At 44.1% G+C, this 27,542-nt stretch overlaps 1 protein-coding gene across 3 annotated transcripts in view; it reads left to right on the plus strand.

The window, feature by feature from the left end:
• Positions 1 to 6,811: 6,811 nt before the first annotated feature.
• The window catches only part of RAPGEF5 (Rap guanine nucleotide exchange factor 5), a gene marked incomplete at its 5' end in the record, with an annotated part of 214,139 nt that continues 193,408 nt past the window's right edge, over positions 6,812 to 27,542 (plus strand). For all 3 annotated transcript variants that reach the window (XM_082846352.1, XM_082846354.1, XM_082846353.1), the window contains one exon: positions 6,812 to 7,036. In XM_082846352.1, coding sequence (XP_082702478.1) covers positions 6,812 to 7,036 — 225 coding nt within the window. The remainder of the gene's footprint in view (positions 7,037 to 27,542) is intronic.

The following is a 27,542-nucleotide window of genomic DNA, read 5'->3' on the forward strand; positions in this document are numbered from 1 at the left end:
TCATACAATGTTGCCAGAATGCTCTAAGGCAGATTTTCTCACTGCTTACTCTGTACTTAGCTTGCATCAATGCTACAGATGTTTCAAATTCACAAACAGGAAGAAACATACTGTCAAAGGTCTCTGTCTTCTGGTTGGGTATGACCTTTGATACCCTGTTTGCTTTCCCACTCCCTTCTGCCGTCCTGGTGCAGGCTCTGCTTTCTCCAAGGCATCATTTCATCTCTCCCTTCCCTTTCACCCTTACGGGACGGCAGTGCTCTAGGTGCAGCGCTCTAAGGTTTGCAAACAGCTTTACAAGCGTCACCTCATTTAATTAGCACAGAAACTCTTCACAGAATGCATGGATGCAAGTATTATAAGGAAAACACAGAAGTTTCCATTAACCCGATTTTATAGATTACCATGTTAATACTTCATGCCTGGGATTCTGTAACCTGCTTTGCTGGCTGCCCAGCTTTCAACGTCTCCCTATTTTAAAGCACTCTACATACTGATGCTAAAATCATCTTCCTTCCCTGCTGATCTGAACATGCCACCATCTGGAGTCCATTTATAGCCTCCCATCACCCTTGGGATAATGTATTTTCCTGTGACCTTTGAGACTCTGCATCTGCTAAGACCTCTGGCTTGCTTTCCTCAACCTAGGATGACAGTGTTTGGCTAATCACAGCTTTGTTCATTCATTTGTTCATCCAGCATTCATTCATGCAGGCATTTTTTAACTTAGCATCTACAGTGTGCTAGGCACTGCAATAGACACTAGAGGGGAATACAAAAATGAAACATCTCTGCCCTCCAGGGTTTTATAACCTCATCTAGGTCTTACATGCAAACATTTAATTCAAATACAAGACTAACTGTGATAAGAGAGGCCGTGAAAGTAGATTCACAGTAGTAGGTATACTCTGGGGTTTACCTGAGGAAGGATTAATCCCAGTGGGCAGAGCAGAGAAGGCTTCTGGGAGGAGATATTGTTTGATCTGTGAAAGGATGAGTAGATTTCCATAGCAGAGTAGGGAGGATGGGACAAGACTGGCTTGGCTTTCTTGCTGTCTGTTGGTCAAGTTATTTCTCTTACTGCCTTCTTGCTCTGTCTTCTTGGGTATTTTTTTGCACCAGTGTCCTAAATACCCAAGGGCCTGGTAAACTTGCACACCTGCCTTAAAAAAAGAAATTTCCAGGATGATAACAGTAAATGGCATATAAAAAGGCATGAATAGAAGGATTTTGTTTCAAGACTATGAGTGTAAGGAATAGAGGACAAACTTATAAGGAGGAACATCCACCCTTATCAGCCAGTCTCTGGCTGGAGCCACCAATGCTGATAGTGTAAGAAAACATGTACCATCCCTGAGGGGAATATTTGCATGACGCATAGTGTGTGATGCACTACACAAACAATAGCACAGTATCACACAGGCTTGTCATGAACCATCTGATGGCTGATAGTTCTATTTATGATGCTTGAACACTAAAATGAGGAAGGCTTAACATTTTTAGGTTTGAAACATGTTTCATTATTTTGCTACATTTCTCTTGCCTGCATATTCATTCCATAAGAAAACAAAAATAACGTTAGTATCAAGTACACAGTTATACGTGGTATTCTCAGCAGAGGCGGTATGCGCTGTATTGGGTTTCCAGTGCAAGCTCTGCCTCTGACCTCCCACTGCTCACCCTTAGTCCTTGGGAAGGTCTGATTCAATCCGTTTTGATCATTGCATATTAAAGTGTTGGCAGGCTTGAATAGAGAGGCGAAATTGTATTTAGGTTTTCCATTTCAGAGAGCTGGTAAAGCAATGCAAAACATCTCAAATAGAGGAAAAATTAAAACAAGAGATGTTGGGAAGGGTTGGACACCAAGGAGGACTCACCAAAGTCCTGATAGCTATGGTGTTAGGAGACTCTTCAGCATGACATACACTGTGTACATTTATCGGGAGATACGTAGGTACACAGGGAGGGGAAAAACAAGGGAAAAAACCCAGCTAACAGATGCTTTCCTTGGCGTTCTTTTTCTTAAAATTAATTAATTAATTTATTTATTGGCTGTGTTGGGTCTTCGTTGCTGCACACGGGCTTTCTCTAGTTGTGGCGAGCGGGGGCTACTCTTCGTTGCGGTGCACGGGCTTCTCATTGCAGTGGCTTCTCTTGTTTTGGAGCACGGGCTCTAGGTGCACGGGCTTCAGTAGTTGTGGCACACAGGCTCAGTAGTTGCGGCTCATGGGCTCTAGAGCACAGCCTCAGTAGTTGTGGCGCACAGGCTTAGTTGCTCCGTGGCATGTGGGATCTTCCCAGACCAGGGCTTGAACCCGTGTCACCTGCATTAGTAGGTGGATTCTTAACCACTGCGCCACCAGGAAAGTCTCTCCTTGGCGTTCTTGATAATCACATGGGATCACAAAAATTAAAGGGGGAAAACCAAGGTGAGTCACTGCTTCAAATTTCATACAAGTAGAAATGGAAAGACACATGCTGTGTGTTCTCCAAGGGCCCAGCGCAGCAAGGGGTTGAGTGTCTCTGCTTCCTTCTGTCCTCTGAGCACTGCAGTCCAGTTCCACCCTTTACTCTCAGATATTTGGACCCCAACATAGTTATCTCTCCAGTCTTTTCTCTTGAGCTCCAGCTCACCCTCTGCTCTTGCTGGTCACATTTTCACTGGGGTGCCTTCTAGTTTAGTTAGTTTAACTGCTGTGTAAAACGAAAATCCCCAAAACCAGCTCCCCCTACTTCCTGACTTCTCTAAATCCAGAGCCATTTCTTTAATTGAATTTTTTTGAATAGGTAATATTAAAAAAAAATTAAAAATTATGCTTGAAAAACACCTCCCTTCCTTCCTTTCTCATGTAGCCAAGTCTGACCACTTGCAAAAAAACTTCACGTTTCTTCACACACATACAAATATAAGTATAAATCTCCCTTTATTATTATTTTTTTGAATTCATAAGGGAGTATGTTCTTCACACTTTTCTGAGCCGTATGTTCTGGTCATCTATCGTTGTGTAAAAAATACCTCTCAACTGAGTGGCTTAGAACAATTTGCTGCTCACTCTCATAGTTCGGTGGGTTGATTGGGCTCAGCTGCGGAGTTCTTGCTTTGGCTTCTCCCCGTGGCTGCAGTCAGACGTTAGCTAGTACAGGAGTCACGTGATGGCGTGGCTAGACCGGAGGTTCCAAATGGCTTACAAATGGCTGTCCATTGATGCTGGTTGTTGGATGGGAGCTCAGTTGCCAGAGCACATCTATCTAGACTCTCCAGATGGCTTGGGCTTCTCACAGGAAGCTGGGCTCTGAGTGGGAGCATCCCAAGAGCCAGCGTCCCAAGAGAGTAGGAAGTGAAAGCTACCAGGTCAGTTAGGGGCTACTTACAGAACAGGCACTGTTACCTCTGCTGGATTCTACTGGCCAAAGTAGTCATAGGGCCAGCCCAGGTTCAAGGCGATGGAGAAATAAGTCCTGTTTTCTTCATGGGGGCGTGTCAAGATTGTACTGCAGAAGATCGTAGGGATAGGAGACGCTGTGTTGGTCATCTTTGTAAAATACAATCTGTATCACCACCTGAAGTACTTTTCTACTCCTCCTAACACGTGTCCAAGCCCTGAGGAGCTTTCTTTTATAATCTCTGACATCTAACCTCTCTCTTTTTCCACTGACCCCACTCATTCAAACCCTCATCCCTTTGTAGCTAGGTGAAAGTCAGAGTTATCTTCCTGGTCTCCCATTGCCCCTCACTGCAAATAGCCAATAAAACTTGTGTTTTCTTACCATATGTATTTCCATAAACTTTAACTTTGATGATGTCATTCTCCTAAGTAAAAATCAGCTCTGATACTCCAGTGGTTTTGTTTGACCTGTGCAATGTTGGCATACATAGGATTTGCTTTTTTGTTTTAACTTCCAACATTCCAAAATCAGGAGAGTTTATGTAAAAATCCAGATTAAGCTCCTTTTGAAAAACTGGGTCCTTATATGTGGTAAAATTCAGTACTTCAACTAATATGTTCTAGATACTGAACAAAAGGAAAAAGACTTTCAAGCCCTTGTGGGACTTATATTCTTGTTGTGGGGAGGCAGACAACAGAGAAAATCGATAAGTAAAATACATAGAATGTTGGATCGCAACATTGGAGGGCTAGGAAAGAGAGCAGGAAAGGGGCAGATGGGAAGGGCTACAATTTAAAATCACATCGTCATGGATGGCCTCACTGAAATGGAGACATTTCAGTTTAAAAAAGCTTAAGGAGTAGAGGAAGGGTAACACTGAATTCTAGAACTATGCTTTCTAATAGAGTAGCCCAAAGCCATAAGCGGCTCTCTCAATTTATATTAATTAAAATTAAATAAAATTTAAAATTCAGTTTTTCAGGCACATCAGTCACATTTCAAGTGCTCAAAAGCCACATATGAGTAGTGGCTACAAAGCAGATACAGAACATTTCCACCATTGCAGAAAGTTCTACTGGACAGCATTTCAGAGGAAGTGTATTCCATGCAGAGGGTACAGCAAGTACAAAGGTCCTGGGGTGGGGTATTGCTTGATTTGAGCTAAATAGTGGCATGGCTCTTCTGCTTACACATTCCTGCTATTCCCTATTGCCTGTGTTATACCATGGCTATATGGTAATTGTCATTTAGCAGCTTACCCCAAGCCAACTTTCCAAAGGTCCTGTTGGTATGGAGTTTTAGAACTTTGGTCAATACCATAAAATCTATGGGATAAAGTCCAAACTCCCTGGTCTTGCATTGAGAAGCACTGTGAAGGAGTGTGAAGACCAAGGATCTGGCCTAGGAGTCAGAACACATGTGTTCTATTTTAGAGCAGAGGAGGTTCATGGTGTGATTCAAAGGGTATTATCAGGGGCGATATGGCACAAGCATCCCCTAATCGGAGTGATAACTGACCACAAGTGTCCTGGAGGGCCTCTACTGGACCAGGACTAAAGGTCTAGTGGACCTTTAGTTGGTGTTTCAGGAGGGAGTTTGGAGTATGGAGTATGACATAGGGGCTCAAGGCAATGCCGAACTACCAGTGGAAGCAGAAGTATTTCAACATTATATAAGCTGGTACACTCATATGGTACATACAAATAGGATTTCAGCCTTCAATGTATGAGACAGGTATTTGGAAATTGTAATGGATGATAGAGTTTATTGTAGGGCCCTTTCCAGTAAACACACACAGCTTTAGGTGACAGGATTTAAGGCCTTCTCCAGTGTGTCACCAGCATCCATTCTGATATTTTCTCCTTCTTCTCTATCACACGATCCCTCTCTCCCACCAGTATGACACATTCAGTGCCCAATATGTTCTGTGTCCTACCACCTTGGTGTTTTTCTCATGTTTTTCCTTCTTACTCAAAGGACCGGCACCCTTCTTTCTGCCTGGTTGAAGCTTCTGGACTCAGCTTGAAGGCACAGCTCAAGCTCCCTTCACTGACTTTTGCCTGTCCCAGACCAGAAGGATTTCCTCGCTCCTGTGGCCCTCAATGCTCATTATTCACACTCACTGGGCAATTACCAAGAGTACAAGGCAATATCTTTGTTATTTTATATGTGTATCTAGTCCTGGGCCAAGTTTTAAGTTTCTTGAAGGCAGAGGTCACAGGTCATTCTTCTTTTTTCCTTACGTGGCCATATTTCCGTATATATTTGCCAAGCATCTACCTTGAGAGGGCTGAGGGTACAACCAAGGGCCCCGATCTCCCGTAATTCTCATTTGTCAGTTTTATTTTTTTTAACGTGAATAAGCTTACTCAATTCTTACAAGTCTTAGGCAAAGATAGGGACCCCAGCGTCCTACTGACAAGGAGTAAAAGCGCTGGCTGGCCCTTGTTGAAGACAGATTGATCTGGGAGGTGAAGTTTCACGGCTATCTGGACATTAAGGCCCTGCTGGAACAGTTTCATTCCCAGGGCTCCCCTATTCCTACCTCCTGGAATGGTGTAAACAATGATTCACACCACAGCAGGCCTTTACGCTTTACCAAGCACATTCATCATATGCATCAGGCATTTAGGGAGGGTCAGGTTCCAACTTGTTAGCAGAGATTCACCTCCAGGTCACCAGACTTGAACCTATTTTGCTAAACACCTAGCATAACGAACGAACAAAAGTCTTCTCCCCTTAGCCTTTAATGATGAATGTGTCAAAGAGGGGACGGCGGGGGGGGGGGCAATTCTACCTCACTGGTGTTTGACTTGTAGCAGAATACAGAGCCTATTTTGAAGTTCTCTGGCAAAAACCATTTTTGGGAATAGCGATTACGATTTTGAGCCAGGCTGTGATGGGAACGGGGGAAAAAACCATTGCGCACACGGGGTGGGGTTGGTGTGCTCCAGACTTCCCAGCTCGCTTGGTCGAAGTTCAACGCTGTCAGAGAGGAAAAGGGGGTGAAGCGGCACTTTTCAGACTAAAGGGAGTTGGGGGATGGGCCGGGCAGTTGAGTGGGTTTGGTGCTGGATTCTGGGGATCCCGCACCTGTGGAAGAGACGGTGTCCAAGGTCCGAGGAGCGGCTGCCGGGGTCCAGGTCCACGGGCGTCCAGGTCCGCGGGCTGAGGTGTGCCGCTGGAGAGGGCGGGGCGGGGCGGGGCGGGGCGGGGCCGGGCGCACCTGGGCGGGGAGGGGAGGTGCGCGGGGCTGAGCCTGGCGGGGGCCGCGGCGCGCGCCAATGGGCAGCGGCGGGCTGCGCGCCCCGCGCCCGAGCCGCAGTCGCGCCCTCTCACTGCCTAGCGAAGGCTTGGACGGCGCGCGGAGGCGAGCGCGGTGAAGAAGGGCCTTCGGCGCCGCAGCCGCAGCCGCCTTCAGGGCATGAGGATGGCCGTGGGCTCCGTCAAGATGCAGCCGCCGTGCGAGAGTCCGGCCCTGGCCGCGGCGGTGGCGGCGGCGGACGGCGCCTTTCGCCGCAGCCCCAGCGCCCGCGAGCCGGAGCGCGAGCCGCTGCAGTTGCCGCCGCGGCCGCGGCTGCGGGACCTGCCCGCGCTGCTGCGGAGCGGCCTCACTCTGCGGAGGAAGCGCAGCGCCGCCGGGGGCCGCGTGAGTGTCCGGGTCCTGCCGGCCGGGATGGGCGTGGGCGGCGTGCACGTGGAGCCCGCGCCCACTCTCGCGGGCGACCGAGGCGGGCGTCTGGAAGTTGGGGAGGTTCCGGGAGAGGCCCCCTTGTGAGATACTGGGCAGAAGAGGGACCCGGGACGGTGGGGTCGTGGGGTTCCCCCAGGGGAGCGAAGGTTTGCCCTTCCCCCAGATGCACCTGACTTAACCCAAGCGCACCTGGATTCAGGCTGCGGGACCGTGAGCATCGCCGGAAGAAGGGCTGTTTGCCTGTCCCCAAAGGGGGAGCTGCAGGTGTCCGGTGCCTAACAGTCGGCCAGCCCTTTCCCGACAGCGAGCCTCAGGCCCCACGAGTGGGATCTCCGTTTTCAGGGGGCATGAGACGTGTGCGCTGGTGTTGGGACGCCTCGTTGCAAGCTTTGGGCATCGGCACTGGCTCTGGCCGACGCTACGGACGAGGGGGAGACCCCGGAGTCGGAAGCTCCGGGGCGAGCTTTAGCTCCCGGGTTCCCGAGTCGCCAGCACTTAGTACTCGGCGACTCCCCCAGAATCTTAAATATTGACTTCCTGCTGGTGTGTTCGATAGGATTTCCTGGTGGAGGACGGTGCCTCATTGGGTTCTAAGGGCATCTAATGGCCCGAGCAGGTCAGACGTGTTTTGCGGTTAAGAGAAGCGGGGCGGCCTGGGGTCTTTCATAAGTCACCCAGCAGGCCCTGCCGGGGCCTCTGGCCACGGGGCTGACTTGTCAGGTGTCCGTGCTCACCGGGGCCTTGGGCACCTTTTGGTGGGTTTTACTGAGCTTTTAAAAATTTGCCATCCTTAAGGAGACTTGACCGAGAAGCTACCACGGTGTAGATTTTTTGGACTGTAAGTTAAAAAAGGAGTCTTGGTTGTCTGCCTTAAAAGATCTTACTGGGGGATTTTCAGATCTTGCAAGATAAGTTTGTGGAAACTTGAGAGTTAGGTAGAAACACTGGGTTTGGTATGGACTCATCTGGTCAGGGAGGGGTCTGAACTGATGGAGGTCTTCAGCCTTTCTAGGCTGTGTTCCTACTTTCCTAAGAATTTTTCTTCCCGTGTAGGGATGACTGTACATGATCTACCTCAGAAGGATGTTTTGAGGATTAGCTGAGTGTAATAGGACATCTGTAAGTCCATGACCAGGGGAGTTTAGGAATTACCCACAAATGACCTTAACGTGTGGCATACAGGATTGCCTGCAAAGAAAGCGAGGAAATGTGTCCCAAAGATGTGATAACTAAATAAACACAAGAACCAGAGTTATAGACCTTGCAGGCGTCTAGGGAAGAGTAGGTCAAATCATGTTCCTATTATCCTTGACAGTTACTTTTTCATGGCCCAGAATACTGAAGATGTGAGGGCAGCCAGGCAATCTGTGAGCAGAATTGCTGAGGGTTTCTTTATAAATAGATCTAGAGTGTTCATCTGCATAGAGGCTTGTGTTTCCCTTGCCTGGGATGATGTTGTGGTGGACCTTGCCTAGATACATATTTACTTAATTATTCTGAATGCAGTTACTTCAAATAATGTATACTTTATTGGCCCTTCTTTAGTTCTAATACTGTATGACTTCTCTTTGGGACATTCCAAACACATTTCATAAGTGCATGGCCAGTTTTTTTATTGGAGGAAGATTGTCAAATTTTCCAATTTTGGAAGCCCGTAATTTTCAACTTTTTTCCCCTCCTTTGGCTCTGGAACCACCTTTGTGTTTTTGGAACCTTCCCATCAAAGGAGTTGGAAAGGGTTTGAAAGAAAGAGAAAAATAAGTGAAATATGTACCCATATTAGTTTGTTCAGGCTGCTATAACAAAATACCATAGGCTGGGTGGCTTAAACAACAGAAACTTATTTTCTCACAGTTTTGGAGGCTGAGAAGTCCAAGATCAAGGTGCCAGCAGATTTGGTTTCTGGTGAGAACTCTCTTCCTGGCCTGTAGACAGCACCTTCTTGCTGTGTTCTGACATGACCATTCCTTGGTGCACATGGAGGGAGAGAGATCTCTCTCTCTTTCCTTTTTCCTTTTTGTTTTTTAAATTGAAATATAGTTGACATACTATATTATGTTGGTTTCAGGTGTATTACATAGTGATTTGACGTTTGCATACATAACAAAATGATCACCACAAGTCTAGTTACCATCTGTCTCCGTACAAAGTTATTGCAGTATTATCGACCATATTCCTTATGCTGTATGTGACATCCCCATGGCTTATTTATTTTATAACTGGAGGTTTGTATCTCTTCATCTTGTTCACCTATTTTGACGCCCCCCCACCCATGACCACCTGTTTATTCTCTGTATCTTTGAGCCTGTTTTCATTTTGTTTGTTTTTTAGATTCCACATATGAGCTTATACAGTATATGTCTTTCTCTAACTTATTTCACTTCACAGAATACCCTCTAGATCCATCCATATTGTCACACATGGCAAAATTTCATTTTTTTTTAATGGCTGAGCAATCTTTCATTATATGTATATGCACCATCTTTATCCATTCATCTATCAGTGGACACTTAGCTTGTTTCCATATCTTGGCTATTGTAAATAATGCAGCAGTGAATGTAGGGGCACATGTGCCTTTTCCAATTAATGCTTTTGTTTACTTTGGGTAAATACCCAGATGTGAAATTACTGGATCATGTGGTAGTTCTATTTTTAATTTTTTGAGGGACCGCCATACTGTTTTCCATATTGGCGGTGCCAATTATAACCTTAACCAACAGGGCAGAAGAGTTCCCTTTTCTTCATATCCTCACCAACACTTGTTGTTTGTTGTCTTTTTGATGACAGTCATTCTGACAGATGTGAGGTAATATCTTATTGTGGTTTTGAATTGCATTTCCCTGATGATTAGTGATGTTGAGCATCTTTTCATGTGCCTGTTGGCCATCTGCATGTCCTCTTTGGAAAAATGTCTCTTCAGGTCCTTTTTTGTTTTTGTTTTTGCGGTACGCGGGCCTCTCACTGTTGTGGCCTCTCCCGTTGCGGAGCACAGGCTCCGGACGCGCAGGCTCAGCGGCCATGGCTCACGGGCCCAGCCGCTACGCGGCATGTGGGATATTCCCGGACCAGGGCACGAACCCGTGTCCCCTGCATTGGCAGGCGGACTCTCAACCACTGCGCCACCAGGGAAGCCCCAGGTCCTTTTTTAAATGGGGTTATTTTTGTTTTTGATGTTGAGTTGTATGAATTCTTTATATATTTTGGATTAACCCCTTGTTGGATATATCGTTTGCAAATATCTTCTCCCATTCAGTAAGGTGCCTTTTCATTTTGTTGATTGGTTTCTTTCACTGTGAAAAAGGCTTTTAGTTTGATATAATGCCATTTGTTTATTTTTTCTTTTGTTTCCTTTGCCTGAAGAGACAGATCCAAATATATATATATATTGCTAAGACTGATATCATACTGTACTGCCTATGTTTTCTTCTAGGAGTTTTATGGTTTCAGGTCTTACATTTAAGTCCTTCATCTGTTTTGAGTTTCTTTTTGTATATGTTGTAAGAAAGTGGTCCAGTTTGATTCTTTTGCTGTAGCTCTCCAGTTTTCCCAGCACCATTTATTGAAAAGGTATATTCTTGCCTCCTTTGTCATAGATTAATGGACCGTATAAACGTGGGTTTGTTTTTGGGCTCTCTATTCTGTTTTATTGAGCTGTGTGTCTGTTTTTATGCTTTACCATACTGTTTTGATGACTGTAACCTTGTAGTATAGTTTGAAATCAGGGTGTGTGTGATACCTGTAACTTTGTTCTCTTTCTTAAGACTGCTTTGACTACTTGGAGTCATTTGTGTTTCCATACAAATTTTAGAATTTTTTGTTCTAATTCTTTGATCTCTCTCCCACTAATTCCATCTTGGAGACACCACCCTCATGACCTAGTCTAACTCTAAGTACCTCCCAAAGCCCCTCCAAACACTATCATCTTGAGGCTTATGGCTTCCACATATGAATTTTGGGGGAACACCAACATTCAGTCCATAACAGAAGGGTTTGAAGGAAAGAGAAAAACATGAGAGGGCTTCCCTGGTGGCGCAGTGGTTGAGAGTCTGCCTGCCGATGCAGGGGACGTGGGTTCGTGCCCCGGTCCAGGAAGATCCCACATGCCGCGGAGCAGCTGGGCCCGTGAACCATGGCCGCTGAGCCTGTGCGTCCGGAGCCTGTGCTCCGCAACGGGAGAGGCCACAGCAGTGAGAGGCCCGCGTACCGCAAAAAAAAAAAACAACAAAAAAAAATGAGAAATATGTGCCAAACCAGTGGATGACTTGTAAGTACCTGGGGTCATGTGGTTAGCCCCTTGGTTACCAGTGCAAATAAATCATGGCTTAGATCTTTTTGTGGACCTTTAGTTTTGTATCTCATGAGCTGTACTTCCAGATTACAGCTGACTGATTATAGGGACAAGTTAGCACAAATTCATTACTACTGGTAAGAAAGTAGCTTTGTGCATTACACAAGTTGGTAAGAAAGTTTGCAGCTTCTGTATTGACCAAGATCCGATTTAGGAATATGTGAGACTCTTGCTCATGCTGTCTTGGGCTCCCACAGATCTTGACAATCTGACATCAACTGGCATCTAATAAGCTCTTTGTGGGTTGTGTTGCCCAACCCAGGTGTCTTGTAGGCTGTCTCTTATGAGGAAAAACTAAGCTGACATTTGTTACTACAAGAACTCCTGGTTCCTTGGTTCAGTCACTTCTAATCATACTGAATTCAGAATGCAAACTGATTAAGACTCTTTGCACTGCTTTAGGCTAAGTGGGGAATGGCTAAATTTTTCTTTTGGGGAGGACCTCCTAAAAATGTCAGTGGTAAGATAAGGCACAGATTGAATTTCCACCACAACCATTTAATTGTTTGTTTCTTTTTTTAAACTTTGTGTTACGGAGATTATGAGAGAATAGTATAATTACTACCTACCTTCAGCAGCTATTAACATTTTGCCAGTTTTGTTTCACTTATTTCTCCTTTCCCTACTTTTTTTTAATGGGAGCTGGTATATTTTAAAGCAAAATCCTAAATATTATGTCATCTCATTCATAAGTGTTTCAGTTTACATCTCTGATAAGGGCTTTTTTCCTTAGGAAAAAAAGAAAAAAAACATAAAAATTGTATGGCTTTCTCAAACCTAAAAACATTAATAAAATTCACAAAATATTAATAAAATTCACAAAATATTAACAAAGTTCACAAAAAATTAACAAAATTCCTTGATGTAATTCCCATATTTAATTTTTCTCAAAGATGTCTTTTCACTTATGATTTGTTGCAGTCAGGAATTAAACAAGGTCTCATTGCATTTGGTTGTTAGGTTTTCAAATCTCTTTTATTTTATAACAACCCCTCCCTCCCCCCCCCTTCTTTTTTCATGCCTTTGATTTGATGGAGATAGCGGGTCATTTGTCAGGTAGAATGTCCCGCTTCTGGGCTGACTTCTTACTTGTGGTGGTGTCTAATTTGTACCTTTATTTTCAATGTTTCCTATAATCTGGCAGTGAGATGTAGAGGCTTGATTAGATTCAGACTTAAAGGCAAGCATCCTTGGTAGGTGTTACTGTGTAAAAGTGTGGCATCGCATCATAAGACATGTGATGTCTGGATGTTTCTCTCTTTGAGATATCAAGAGTGATTAGTGGGTTCAGGTAGAGTCAGCTTACCCTTGTACCTTTCACCTAATGATTGTAGCATCGGTCATTCATGATTGTAACCTAGATCCATTTCATTAGAGGTTGCAAAATGATGATGATGTAAATCCATCATGCCTCTTGCATTTATCAATTGGGATTCTGTCTATAAAGAATTTACCCTCATGAATTACTTAGGTCTCCTGAAAATCAGATCGTGTAGAAAAGACAGGGAAAAAGCTTAGTTTTTTTCCTTTTATCAATTTTCTGAGTTATGATTTAGTGCCCTAACAACCTCCCATGATAATCAGTGAGTTTTTCTTTTTCAAGTATCAGTAAGATCTTGTGGATCTTAATGTCTTTGTTTCACTCCATTGAAGTCAATATTCTTGTTGATGCTCAGTTTCTACTTATCTCCTGTATACTTTTTACAAGGCCCTAGTAGTCTCTAATACCTTTCTTGCTTTCCAGCACAAGGTATTCTAAGCTTATCTTGTCCATTTCCTGCCCCAGACCCCAAATCAGCCATTTTCCAAGGAGTACTGATTCTTTTTACTGAAAACCATTTGTTTCCCCCAACTTTTTCCTCTCTTAGTGGTTGCATTTTTTTTAACCTTTATTTTAAGCCTTTCATCTTAAGTTTTTGTCTCTTTTAGAATTCTTCTCATCAGATGTTTCTAAGACTGTCATTTTCTCCCTCTAATAAAATAACTGGTAACTACCATTCCCTCTTTCTATATATACTGTCAGGCTGCTGGGACTGGCTTATTTTGGGCTTTGGCTGCTGTGATATTTTCTGCAGTGTGCTACCACTTTCTTCGTCTCCTTGAAATCTGTTTCAGTTCAGCAGCTAGAATGATTCACCAGTTGTGCCAGTTCGACTGTTCACCGAAGTCCTCCAGCGATGCTCAGCCTTTGGATTAGTCTTCTCTCCCCTGACCCCTTCCCTTTAGCCGCCCTTCACTCAGGCAGGGTCCCGATGACGTTACAAGTGCTCTTCAGACTTGAGACACTGGAAGTTCTCACTTTTTCATTTATCACAGTCTCTACCCCATGACTCCCTCTCAGAGAAGAACAGAGCTGCCCATTTCCTGTGTCCGAGCTGGAATGTTTTAGGTGTGACTTCACACCCTCCTCTGCTGGAAATGAGACTTTGTTGATTGAGAAGCACATTCTGCTCCAAATTATACCAGTATGGCCAATTTATAGTCATTTTATACACACTTCTCATAGGCAAAGCATGTAATTTGTTCCTTGTATTTAAATTAAAATCAGTGGCTAACACTTCATAGCACTTAATTATGTGCCTTGCATGTTCTTATATAAACCTTAACCCTCACTACAAGCTTGTGTGTTCAATGCTATTATTTGCATTCTACAGATGAGGAAACTGAAACCCAGAGGTAACTTGCCCAAGGTCATTGAGTGGGTAGGGGAAGGGAGGTTTGAATCCAGCCGGTCTGGTTCCATAGTCCATGCTCTGGCTTGACTCTCTCAAATGCACTGAGGGCAAAGGGTCTTATTCTGAATGCCCGTAGCCTTATTGTACCTGCCCCTATGACCTTCCACTCTGACAGTGGTCAGTTCATGGTGTTGATAATGTCACACGTTAACTTTTCTTTCATTGGAGCACAAAGAGACTTGTGATCCACCTGCTGGGATTGGGGTAGGGGAACTGAGGGCTGGGGGGAAGGAGCTACTGTGGTTATAGGTTTACGGTAACTAATATTTACTAAGATTAAAAGGTGCATTCAGTGTGTCCTAAGCAAAACCACCCAGGCCCACCTTGATCAATCCAAAAAGCTTGTGAATTCATCCTGCTTACTTCCTTTCTTAATCTGCTTATGGTAGCCTGTCAGAAGATGAAGGCCATTAAAGGGAGGTGTGCATCTTTCAGGAAAGGTGAGTCAGGTCAGAGATGAGGGCACATGTTGGTTTTATTTGAGAAACATTGACTTCCTACCAGCTCGAACTTTGATGTCATAGAACTGTGTTGACCATGTCTATAAGTAAAGTAAAACTCCGTGAATGTCACCTCTAAAAATACTTGGGAAGAAGGAAAAGGAATTACAGATTCATTTATTCTATTTTAATTTCTTGTAATTCTAGCAAAGGACCTCAAGGGCAAGTTAATGCCATATTGACTTTCTTTCTCTCCCCTCCGACCCCCTCACACAGGCTTTGGTTGAATAATTAGATCAGAGGAAAAGAGCTTGGGCCACAGCTTCAGAAGCTGGGTTTGAGTCACAGGGCTATCGCTTGCATGTTATTCTCTGAGCTCTCTAAGCCTCAGTTTCTTCCTCTGTAATGAGACACACTGTAGATCAGGTTTTTGTGAGAGACAATGTATGGGACGTTTTGGACACATTGGAGCTTAAATTTTTCCTTCCCCAGCTGGATGCTTATTCTAGGCAAATGGACTTTCAGAGACATATTTCTGGAAATCTAGGCACAAAAAATTTTGCTTTCATATGCAATGTCAGTTTCCAAGTTTTAGAAAAAACGCGATGTCCTAACATATAGTGAATATTGTAGATAGTGTCTAAATACTGGTGCCATAACAAAATAGTCTGAGTTTCACACTTGCACTGTTTCTTAAATTGATTTGGCAGTAATTGGTAACTTGTGCAGCTAAAAATAGACGGACAGGTGGGAGAAAATTCACTGGGGATGACTTGGAGTACTTGTCATTTTTTTTGCCTCAGTATTTCATAACAACCCTGGTTAGGAATACTGACCTTTCCAGTAATGAATATGTTACCTAGGAGTAATTTGTGAGAGGTTATTAGATTCTATGGGAAATTGAAATAGTTAAAATCAATGACTTTTTTCCATGGCTAGTTATTATTATGAGGTATCCTTCATAAATGGGTATGGAAAAGGGAAAATCCACAGACACCGCTGTGGATTCTGGCATGTCTTTTATCAGACTGAAACTTCAATAGTCCCCTAAAGGGAGGAGGTATTTTCACCTGTGAGGACACTACAGTCCAGAGAGGTTAAGTAGCCTTCCATGATCACCCAGCTAGGAACAGTATAGGTAGAATGGAGCCCAGGACCGTCTGATTCCAAAATCTGTGGCCTTTCCCCAAAACCATGCTGTCTAAGACATTGACAATAATTATAACGTGGTGTATTGAAACAGTGGGTGCCCAAGGAGCTCCAGTGGCACAATAGGTTAGTGCATGGTACTTATATGAAACAATGGGTGCCCCAGACATTTCAAGTTTAGTGCAAAGCACAGCTTATTTTCTTTCCCATGTCTTTAGTAATGGCTTCCAGGATCGATCTTTAATTACTCGCAAGATTTGACGATGGCTTGAGCACCAGCTGTCCGTCACCTCCCAGCAATATCAGCCATTGCACAAGAGACATGAAGGTTTGGGATGACTCATTCTGGAAGCCATTGCTCATGTGGTTTGGAAGCTGACTAGCTCCGTGTTACAGATGGACTTGGAGATCTATAAAGCAAGTAGGTTCCTTTTCAGGAAGACTGGCAGAGGAGGTAGAATGAGTTTCTGGTAACCCAGGAGTTACATTTCTGAAGGTGACTTGTTTGATAATTAAGAAACTTCAGATTAGGAAGGGGGAAGTGTGCATACCTGGCAAAGTAAATGAACCCATTTATAATTGCATCAAGTTATTGAGAATACACAAGTATCTTTTAATAAAGTTAAGCTTTGGGATATTTACCTTTTGATGTGTGATTACCTGAGGCAAATGGCTCTTAACTTTTTTTTTTTCCCGAACCCAGGCCTTTTCAGGAATCTGGGATAGCACCCTAGAAAAATGCACGTGCAGACATAGTTTTGTATCTCATTTCAGAGAGCTTGTGGATGTTCTGAAGCCTGGGTCACCACACGCCCCTAGTTAAAAGGCCCTTCTTCCAAAAGCAGCACCATGGCTCTGTAATTATTTTTCTTTTCATCTTCCTCTAAAAATCTGGCATAGTATGAAGTGCTCGTTCAGCAAATGTTTTCCCGAATTAAAGCATTTTATTGGCTTGTTGAATTGGAAATTCCTCACCTCTAAATGTAGCAAAAGCTTCAGTGAGCCCTGGGAGGTGGTGGCGTTGATGGTGATAACTATTGTTCTTTAACAGATTCTTATATAACATTTATCATGTCCCGGTCGTTTGAGGTACTTTAAGAACATTAACCGATTGAACCCTCATAACAGCCTTGTGTGGCAGGTGCTCTCATTGGCTTCTTCTTGTCTAAAGTGGAAAATGAGGTACAGAGAGGCTAAGTAGGTTGCCTGAGATCACCTAATAAGTAGAGGACGCCAGATTTGAACCCAGGAAATCTGGCTCCACATTACGAGGTCTACCTGTTCTGCTGTAGCCTCTCTCCAAATAAAAGGATGTATTTCCTTGATTATAGTCTCTCTCTCTTTTTCATTTTAATACTTTTGAAATAGGGATGTGTGTTAAATTGATGTGGTCATTTAATGGGATATTACTTTTTTCCTTGTACAACTATTATTAAATTGATAGTATACCTTAAAATTTTGGTGTCTTAGAATAAAACAACGATAGTAAGCCATGTTTTAGTTTTTAAATGTAGCTGAATAGTTTATCTGTAGAAATATCAAAGTAAATCACAGCTTTAAAATGGTGCGTACAAATCACGCACTTCCGGATCTCTCCCATGTATACATGTTATTAAACTTTTGTTTGATTTTCTCCTGTTAAAAAATAAATAAAATAAAATGGTGCATACAAAGAAAACCCCTATTTGTGAAGTGTGAAATTTGAATGAAGAGTATATTAACAATTTATCTGAGCACTGATAATTGGTTACGTAATGACTTAAATGACAGAGGAAAATACATTTAAATTTTTTCCTACAAAAAGCATGAATATCCTTAAAGTAATGTTGAAGGTGAAATTATATATACATAGAAACTTTATTATTGGTTCCCTCCAGATTTTTTTTTTTTTTTTTTTGCGGTACGCGGGCCTCTCACTGTTGTGGCCTCTCCCTGTTGTGGCCTCTCCCGCTGCCGAGCACAGGCTCCGGACGCGCAGGCTCAGCGGCCATGGCTCACGGGCCCAGCCGCTGCGCGGCATGTGGGATCTTCCCAGACCGGGGCACGAACCCGTGTCCCCTGCATCGGCAGATGGACTCCCAACCACTGCGCCACCTGGGAAGCCCCAGATTTTTTTTTAAGTAAAATTTAAAAGTTAAACTTCCCATATAAATTCCTTTTTTTTAAAAAAAAAAAAAAACTAAGAACCTTGAGTATACCCAAATGCCAGTAGATTTAGACTTGGCCTTTGAGTCACTGTACTTTATGTGGGGAGTTGGCAGATCTTATCTTTTGGGACTCAGTTAATCTTTTTTATGTTTTATCTGCTTTGTTCATGAGGCATTGGCTTCTCCTTCGTAAAATGCTTTTCTTTGCATTTTGCAACATTTGTGTTATCTGTAGAAAAAACATAATTCAGGATTTCTAATAAAGGCAAAACATACCTTTCTAAAGTTAAAGAGTCCAGAAAACCAGGACTTCTGCAGTCTAGCTCGTAGTCTTCCTGTATTTTTTTCTAACTTGTCTGGCAACTTACGCTGTAGCCCCATTGGTGGTTTCGCTGTTCAGTTCAGTCGAATTTGACCTTGTCCAATCATTTACCTGCAGCTGTTAGGAGGTGTACATGCAAATACTTATGACTGCCCAACACTTTTGCCTTTGGTGCTGACTGTAAATTTGTTTTGCTCTCGCCTGTTACTATTGAGGGAAGTGAACGGCTTATCACTTCTGTTTGGTCTAACACTCTAAATGTTGAACATTTAGAGTTCATTATAATGAACAAACACTACAAATGGTTCACTCCATCATATTGTGCTGTGAATTTATATGTAGGTATGAAATCTTCTTTTGTAGGGGAAAAGAAAGAAGAAGACGTGTGACGTTACCTTTTAGATATTAGGGGAAGTATGATGCCTGTTTCAATCCATGAAAATAGAATTTGGCTTTGGTATAGGAGAGAGGACATTTTTCTGTGTGTTTGTCATTTAACAACTGTGTGGATAAGTCAAATAACGTTTTTGAGTCTCCGTCACTAAAATGGAATACCAGTATTCTATTATGATGGAATTGATGGTGGGAGAGGGGACCAGTTTTCATTTCTTGGCCCTTGTCTGCCCAACCAAGGTCGGAGCAGTGGTCTCTCTCCATTGAGATGCCAGCTCAACCCCCAGAACACTTTGGGGCATATCTTAGACAGAGGGAAAGATGGGTCTTTAATATTCACCTCATCTCTTGAGTTGAAGAGGAAGGAGGAAGATACTGCTTTAGTAGAAAGAGCATTTGAAGGAACAGGAAGATTCTGCTTCAATCGAGAATCTGTCGTACCAGAAGAATAAAAAGGACATACCTATGAATCTGTTTCTAGAAGATTAAATCATTTGTTTGGCCGTAAACAGAATTCTGGGAGAGCTGTCAGGAGAGAACTTGTGACTGCAGTCCTTTGTGTCTGGGGAGAGCTTACCAGGTGGTTTTATCTTTTAGATAAGAGTTTTTTTTGCTATTTCTTGTCATCAGTGAAAGCTATTTCTTAGCCTTAAATGAGCATCAATATTTGTTTTCCTCTACTGTTTAAAATGTATGAAATATCTTCAAATAGCACCCATTGAGACACCGAAATTTCCTACTCTTCTTGGCACATAACTTCTTTCAAAAAAAAAAAAAGAAAGAAAGCAAAGAAGCCTCCTAGTCATATTCTAATCTACCTTGACTATCTCATAAATTTAGAGCTTAAAACAACTCAGCACATTCAGTTCATCAGTAGTTGACTGTTCACTCCGCTGTCATTTATGTAAGACTTTACATTTGCAAAGTGCTTTCGCATTCTTATTTTACTGTTTTCATCGCTCTGGAGTAGGCATTCCTTTCGCGTATAGACAGAACACGTTACTGAGCTTTTCACAGGGCACAACCTCACCGGCTGTGAAGCAAAGGTAGTGCCCACCTCACAGGGTGGGAGTGGAAGTAAATTAATATGCACCGCGCTTTTCAGACAGAACTGGTAGTGTAGAGAAGGCTTAGTGTGAATTGCTGCTGTCGTCCTTGCTGCCGTCACCATCATTGCCTGAAATGACAAATCTCAGGGATTTCAGGATAAAGCCCTTTGAAAAGCTGAAATAGGTCTTATTGGTTATGGTGATAGCAATTAAGTAAGAGGCTCAGACATTGGTATCTTGCTAAAGGTCACAGCGAGAAAGTTAAGAGGCAAGGGCTCCTTAGGCTGGAAGGGTCTCTGATAGGATATCTATGGTCTGTTCTCCCTGAAGCTGTCAAAAATGGGGTCTAAAGGAGGACTTCTCAAACTGTAGCATACACACACCTGAGAATCCCCGAGAGCTTGTTAAAACACAGATTCTCGGGCCCCAATCTGAGAGACTTCGATTTCATAGGTCATGGATGGGGCCCAAGAATCTGCATTTCTGTCAAGTTCCAGGTGATGCTGATGCTGCTGGGTCATGGACTCGCACTGGTCTAAAGGGCCTTAAAAGTTTGGTCCCCTTCAACATCAGAAGATTACTGAGGCTAGGAGTCTACCTCGTGTTCTGTTTGCCGCCTCCATGATGGAAGGACAAGCCAAGATGGCAGTCTGTGACTATAAGAACTCGATTGAATTAATAATATTGGAAACTCCCCCTTATTGGTTTCCACAAAGTGAGTGGCAGTTCCGAAAGCAATGAGCATTTGAAACATAAAGGGTGCATGGCAGCTGAGCGGATCAATTCTGTTTGTCAACCCCCTGCACCCTCTTTTGTGTTCTGGTCTGTACCTTGGAGTCTGCCCCCGGATGTGCATCACTAGGGCTCGTGCCATGTGGCTTTGGTTTGCGTTCGGTCAGTGGAAGGCCGGGGGGGAGAGGAGTCGGGGTGGGTGTCTGCCCCTTCTGCTTCCTGTCTCCTTCAGTGTGGTACTGGCAGTGACTGTGACCGTCTGTTACTAGCTACAACAGGCCAGTCTCTCCTCCATCACTTCAGCTCTCTCCAGCCTCCAGTAAAGCTGTGTCTTCCCCTAGTCCCTCCTGCCTGTGGCTGTTAAAGCCTTGTCATTACTAACCCGTGTGTTCTGTAGCCTCTGCTGCTGGGTCTTGGAACCTTGCCCACACATCTTTGATAGGCTGTCTTTTGAGAGGACCCTTGATTGATATAGGAGCCTAAGGAAGAGCAGTGCTGGGAAGAATGACAGTAGAAGGTGTAGCCTTGGGTGCCAAGAACCTTGTGAATGGAGTGGGCATGGGCAGTGATTGGCCCAGCCCCTGAAGTTTAGGTGGGGGGTAGAGGTGAGGAGTGCAGGGAAGGGGACTGGCCTCTAAACGGATGCTGGGTTAACCTCAGAAGGTCCTGGGAGGTTTCTGGTGAGAAGCTATAACTGCGCCAAAATGTGACCCGAGTGCCGTTCCTGCATCATTTCTGAGCGTAAACTTGGACGGCTAGGGTTCAGAGTCAGAGAAGCTTTTATATGAAGAATTTGCATTCCTCTTCTACAATTGCCGGACAGGTTTTTTGATTTTTGTTTTCCAGCCCCTGCCCTTTTCTCAGACACCCTTAGCGTTGTTAGTCTATACACAGGAGTTCTAAGGTCTTTCTGTGGTTCTTTGATCTGGCTAAATTTTGTCACAGTGTATTGAACGTGTTCTGAAATGCCTGCCAGAACTACATTCACAAAGTAACAGGTAGTTGAATAGAACAATTACGCCTTCGGTTCCTTTGCCCATGGGTTCCAGCGATGGGCGTGTCAATAAGGTGAAAAACACTTTTCATGGTTTTGGCACTCAGCCACATCATCATCTACAGTAACCTCACCATGAAGCAGGACCACAGCACAAACTCGTACCAATTCTGTGTGTTTATCAATTCTTTTATATTGGAATGTTATGCCCAGGTTGAAACTATTTCACAGCTTGTAGAGATTTTGTTTTTTGGTGGGGGGGGGGGGATAGTGAAGGTTATCTTAATACCTTGTCTTAATAAATGAAATGTTTAAAGACAAAACAGGCCCTTGATCTCAAATTTTCTGTTGTTACAATTCTTTCGGAAGAAGAAAAATTCTCCATGAGGAAGAATGAATTCTGGAATTTTTTCCCTCTTTCTGGGTTTTCATATATTTATGTGTCAGAAAGCATGGCTATGTGAGGGAGTTGGGGGGTGTGACCTCATACAATTGAGGCAAATCATGAATCACCTTGTGTAACCGTGGCACAGATTTAAGGCATATGAGCCCTTTGTTTTTGCTGAATTTCCCCTCCTTTCTGGTCATTTATCCAGTAGGACTTGGTGGCTGGGCACCCAGAGAAGACAAGCCACAGTGGAGAGGATCCCACGTCTACCAGGAAGGGGATGGTGCCTTCCTAGATGGAGGCTGCCTTGAAGCGGTGATGTGTGCGCATCACCTGTTAGTGGAAACTGACCAGAGGGAGTGAGGAGGGGTTCTAGCGCAGATGATCCCGAGAGAGCTTGTATCCTGTCCAGGGAACAAAGAGGAGCTCAGTGTAGAGGAGCGGGCATGGCTGGGCCCCCATCGTAGGCTTCTTTTCCAGTCTCAGACCCTGGGGTGCGGACGGTCCTTGCTGATCTACCTTGTTTCCACCTCCTAGAGTGGAAGACCTCCCCATCTCCCTACCTAGCGAAGGAGCCCTTCTCTTCTTAGTATCTCCATCTCTGCTTAGGCCCTGAGAAATCTCTGGGAGCCTTTGTCCTGGTGTTTTGAGGACTCATCTCCTTACTCACTTCCCTTGGAATGAGGTATCCATCTTCATTGTGGGTTTGGTTTCCTTTGGCTCTACCCTTCTTGTTTTTCTCTGCACGTCCTCCCCCAAGCTTTGTTCCCTAAGGCTTGTCTCGTGGACCGTTTTCCCTGCACGTCTTCTCTGAATCAGCTCATCCTATTGTTTGCTCTCCTTGTTTCCCTGCACAGCCCTCCTATTTCTTCATCCTTTTACCATTTACCTGGCTCCAGCTGAAGGCTGTTTGATATGGAAGGGGATGCTACATGCTCTTTTTAGAAATTTGGGTGATTCAAGCCCACTTTTTCATGTTAAAGATTATGAAGACTCTCAGGGAAGCCCTTATCCAACCTCCCTTAATTTTTTTTTTAAGATGATTTAAGCTCTTACAGCACTTACATCACCCTTTCCCCCTCCCTTCCTTAATTTCCCAAGACAAGAGGAACTTCTGCAAGAGCTTGAATAACCACTGTCTAGCTGGTCTCCATGGGGGGGATGCAGAGTTTACAAACATTGATTTCTGATTAACATTACATTTTCAAAACTACCTCCTTTAAATAGAGACTTCTGTCCTGGTCAAAGGATGTGTTCAAAAAGGTATTCCTCTGGTGAGAACTAGGATTGTGAAATTCAAAATCAGTTTCATTTCTTAATGACCGTAATAAATGTAGAACCTTCATTTAAGCCATTAGCTGTGGGAGTACAAGGCTAAACAGAACACAGAGTAAAGTGGATTAATGATTTTGCTAATCATTCTTTTGCTGCAGGCAGCTTCTTAATAATGTAGCATCTACCCCTTACATCCCAGACTGCTGTCCAGTGAGTCATCCTCACTTTTGCATTTCTTGATATCTCTTCTTCCTTCTAAAAATCTGTATAAGGCACCTACCATCTGATTTGTCAGGACAGCCTAGGTTTTGCTGCGGTAACAAATGTACCCCCAAATCTTTGTGGCTTAACACAGCAGAAGTTTTATTTCTTATTCACAGAAAGACTATTTTGTGTCTGGGTGCTTGCCAGGGCAGCTGTCCTCCATGTGGTGGCTCTGCTTCCATGATGCATTTCCATGTCATCACCTTCCACGATGACTGTGAAATGTGAAGAAAGAACGGAGAATTTCACAAGGGCATTTAAACGCACCTGCCTGAAGGGACTTTTGCTCTCATCTCATTGGCCAGAGCAAGTCACATGACCTCACTCATCGCCAGGCATCAGGGAAGTGTCCTCTTCCCAGGAGCTCTGAAGGAGAAAAGGGACACAGGTATTAGGAATGTCTCCCTCAGGCTGCAGAAGCTGAGAAGTCAGAAGTGAATAAAGGCATAATACCAGTCTCGTAGGTCCAGCTGGGGAGGTAAACATGTTTGTAGTGTTACAATATAGTCTTACAAAGCTGTACAGATTGCAAAATACATAGCACGATAATGACTATGATAGAACAAAAAGCACCTAGAAGCACAAAGTGGGAACATCTACCTCCCTGGGCTGGAGACGAGAGGAAAACTTTAAGTGGAGGTGACATAAGGGCTGGGCTTTGTCTGTTTGCCAGGTTTAGGTCTGCGTTACCTTGGTAAGGGTGGTATCTGGTCTTATCTTATGTGCTGCATCACAGTTCAACTAATCATTCGGGATACAGCTCTAAGAAATAGGCTTATCTCTTCTTTAAGACCTCAAGAAAGAAATGAAAGCACAAATGAACGCAAGAGAACAGATCTGCCAGATACCCACTCACCTACTTCAAGTCTTTGCACAAAGGCCATTCTCTTGATGAGACGCACTGGGCACCCTATTTAAGATTGTAACATTTACCTCCTTCCCGTGTCCTATTCCTGTTCCACCTTCTAATAAATAATTGATAATTAACTTATTTATTTTCTTTATGCTCAGTCTTTCCCCACTAGTATGTAAGCTACCCAAGGGCAAGGATTATTGTCTGTTTCATACGTGGTTATAAATTAGACCAGTGCCTGGAGCATAGTAGATTCTTAATAATGCTTGAACACATGGGGGATATTTTCTTCCGTTAGACTTCCTCTAAACTGTACATGAAGTTGTGTACTTACATTTATTTCCTTCCATAAAACTTCACCACTTTTTAATTCAATAAATATTATAGCGTACCTGCTACCATTCCCTCAGGGAGCTAGATTGGGGACCACTTAAGGAGCTCATAGTCTGGTGGAGAAACTTCTTGTAGTAATTAATTAAATTTAGCAAGTATTGGAGTGCCTATAGGTATAAAAGAGGAAGTTTGTCCTTTTTGAGTATGACATGCCAAGACTTAAGATTTGTCTCTATATGTCATGAACTTTCATGGAAAACCTCTTGCCCGGTGCTGCTTGATCCATTCCAGTGGCTCTCAGCTTTTCCCTCTGTCATGAGACGCAGGAAGCACGGTCATGGCGCTCACCTGCTTGACCATCCCAGGGTTATGTTGCATCCTCGGTCAACAAATGGTAGATTGTTTCTCCCATAAGAATTCCACCGATCTATTCGGTATATTGCTTTAAAAAACCAATCTGCTTTGATTTAAAAAAATTAAACCTCAGTATTTCTCTTACTAGTGATAAAGCTCTTGTGGCAAATAGCAACTAAGTTAAGGATGTCACCATGGCCCATTTAAGAATAATTGGTTTAGACAGTATATACTATGAGGAGAAAGGAGATTGGGCTTGATTAGCAGGATGGAAGGGAACTACTGGGGGGAGGTAGTATTTGACAGCAGGACTTAACTTACTATACCACGCAGAGAAGACAGTAGACTAGGTCAGGGCAGAAGTGAGCATGGCATGGAGGAGGGACACTGAGGGATGGGCCTGGCTGGGGCAGGAGTACAGGGTAAAAGGGTTGGCTCTGTAAATTGAGGGAAGGTGATGAACAATCTTGAGTTTGTCTTTGTGCTAACCTTGTTATCAGCAATGGAAAGTGTCATTGGAAAACCTGTGTGCAGTAGAGGTTGCCAGACTTTGTATTTAATGCCCTAGTAAATTTTTTTTTTTTTTCTGGTACGCGGACCTCTCACTGCTGTGGCCTCTCCCATTGCGGAGCACAGGCTCCGGACGCGCAGGCTCAGCGGCCATGGCTCACGGGCCCAGCCGCTCCACGGCATGTGGGATCTTCCTGGACCGGGGCACGAACCCGTGTCCCCTGCATCGGCAGGCGGACTCTCAACCACTGTGCCACCAGGGAAGCCCCTACCCTAGTAAATTTTTTTTTTTAATGGAGAACTAATGTGTGACTTCAGATTTCAGAACACACCCCCTAATAAAGAACTGCTCTTCACAGTTCTATAGAAAAGTACTACATTGTTTTTATTCTTATTGTGCCTCACACTGACATTTGAGAACCACTCCATGCAGTACATATATGGGTTTGGGGGACAGAATAATGTTGAGACTGTATGTGGATGGGATCTAACAGTGAAGGTTGCAGTCACCATCAGTTGACAAAAACATTTCTTAAAGTCTAGTCTAGGTGGGTAGGGTGCAGAATGGGGAAAGGAGAGGTTGAAGGCAGCAAAATCCCTTGGGAGGAGGTTGTCCAGGTGACAGGGGCCGAGGGTCTGGTGTGAGATGGAGGTGCTGGAGTGAGAGGTCTGAGAATTTGGAAGGTCAGGATGCCAGGATTTAGTGATTTCCTCTCTGTTTTCATGGGGAGCTTAAAATTAGCAAGAACTCAAAATAAGTTCCTGGTGTTGAAAGGAATATAACTGTCAGAAATATGACCAGGGCTTCCCTGGTGGCGCAGTGGTTGAGAGTCCACCTGCCAATGCAGGGGACACGGGTTCGTGCCCCAGTCTGGGAAGATCCCACATGCCGCGGAGCGGCTGGGCCCGTGAGCCATGGCCGCTGAGCCTGCGCGTCCGGAGCCTGTGCTCCGCAACGGGAGAGGCCACAGCAGTGAGAGGCCCGCGTACCGCAAAACAAACAAACAAACAAAAAAAGACATATGACCAGAGGTGGTCTCCATACAGAAGGTCTTAGATTCCTGAGACGCTTATTTAAGAAATTATGAGAGCGTGTGTGTGTGTGTGTGTGTGTGTGTGTGTATGTGTGTGTGTGTGTGTGTGTGTGTGTATGTTTGAATGAAAAATCGTGTGTAAGTCAGCTTATGTGAGGGGAAATAGAGGGAAAGGGGATGCTTTTTAAATGACTAAATGGTGGTATTTGTCTTTTGGACATTTTTTGAAGTTTCTGTGTTTTGGTTCCAGGAAGGAGACATAAAGGGCAGTCTGCTCTCATTCTTGTGGGTCCCTCAGAGTTGGTCCTGCCTTGTGGCCTCAGGGAGATGGAAATGGAGGCCTCCCTCTCTCCTGGTCCTCCCCACTTCCTCCCCCTCCAGTGCCTTGTCCTCAGGCTGCATCTGCTCAGTGTCGGGTCTCCACCTTCAGTGCCAGCTAAGCATAGTGCCCGCTGCCCTCAAACTCAACCTTGCGTCAGGCAGAGGAAGGTAACGAAGGAGATAGCCCATGTGGGAAGAGAGGCAGCTGACTGGATAAAAAGGAGAGTATTTCTTTTAATCCTGCTTGTCTTTTTCCAGTTCTTAAATTTCTGTGTATGTGAAGTCCAGGGAATTGTGACCTAAAGGTACCCATAGCTGCTTGTCTCAGCAGACTCAGGTCGAAAATTGCAAAGGTTTTCGAGGCTGACCACTCAAAATCCACCTGCCTTCTGCTTGACATTGAGAAAAACAAAACCCACTATTTCTTGCTTTCATCAGTTTCCTGATAGCTCTTGCTTCCCACCCTATAGGATGAAGATTTGGCTCATTTACGTGACAAGTGATGTGCTCCCCCCAAAGCCTACCTCCCTCTTGCCAGTGTCCTTGGGTAATTGAGTTGTTACTGGGCCAGAGTTCAGAGGAGCCTTTTGTGTTCACCTAAACTTGCCTCTGTAATTGGATTTGGGACTGAGTCAGTCAGGGGTCTTGATTGCAACCACGAGAAACCAACTCTGAAATTACTAGAAGGGTGTCGGAGGGCAGGTCGGCCTGCAGAATTATTGCAAGACTGGAGAGGTAGGCTTCAGAAGGGGCGGGAACCAAGGATATTTCCAGAGAAGAAGCCACACAATGTAAGCATTAAGAGCACGAATGTTGAGAA

Source organism: Leucopleurus acutus, assembly GCF_964270905.1.
Source record: "Leucopleurus acutus genome assembly, chromosome: 9".
Classification (NCBI taxonomy): domain Eukaryota; kingdom Metazoa; phylum Chordata; class Mammalia; order Artiodactyla; family Delphinidae; genus Leucopleurus; species Leucopleurus acutus.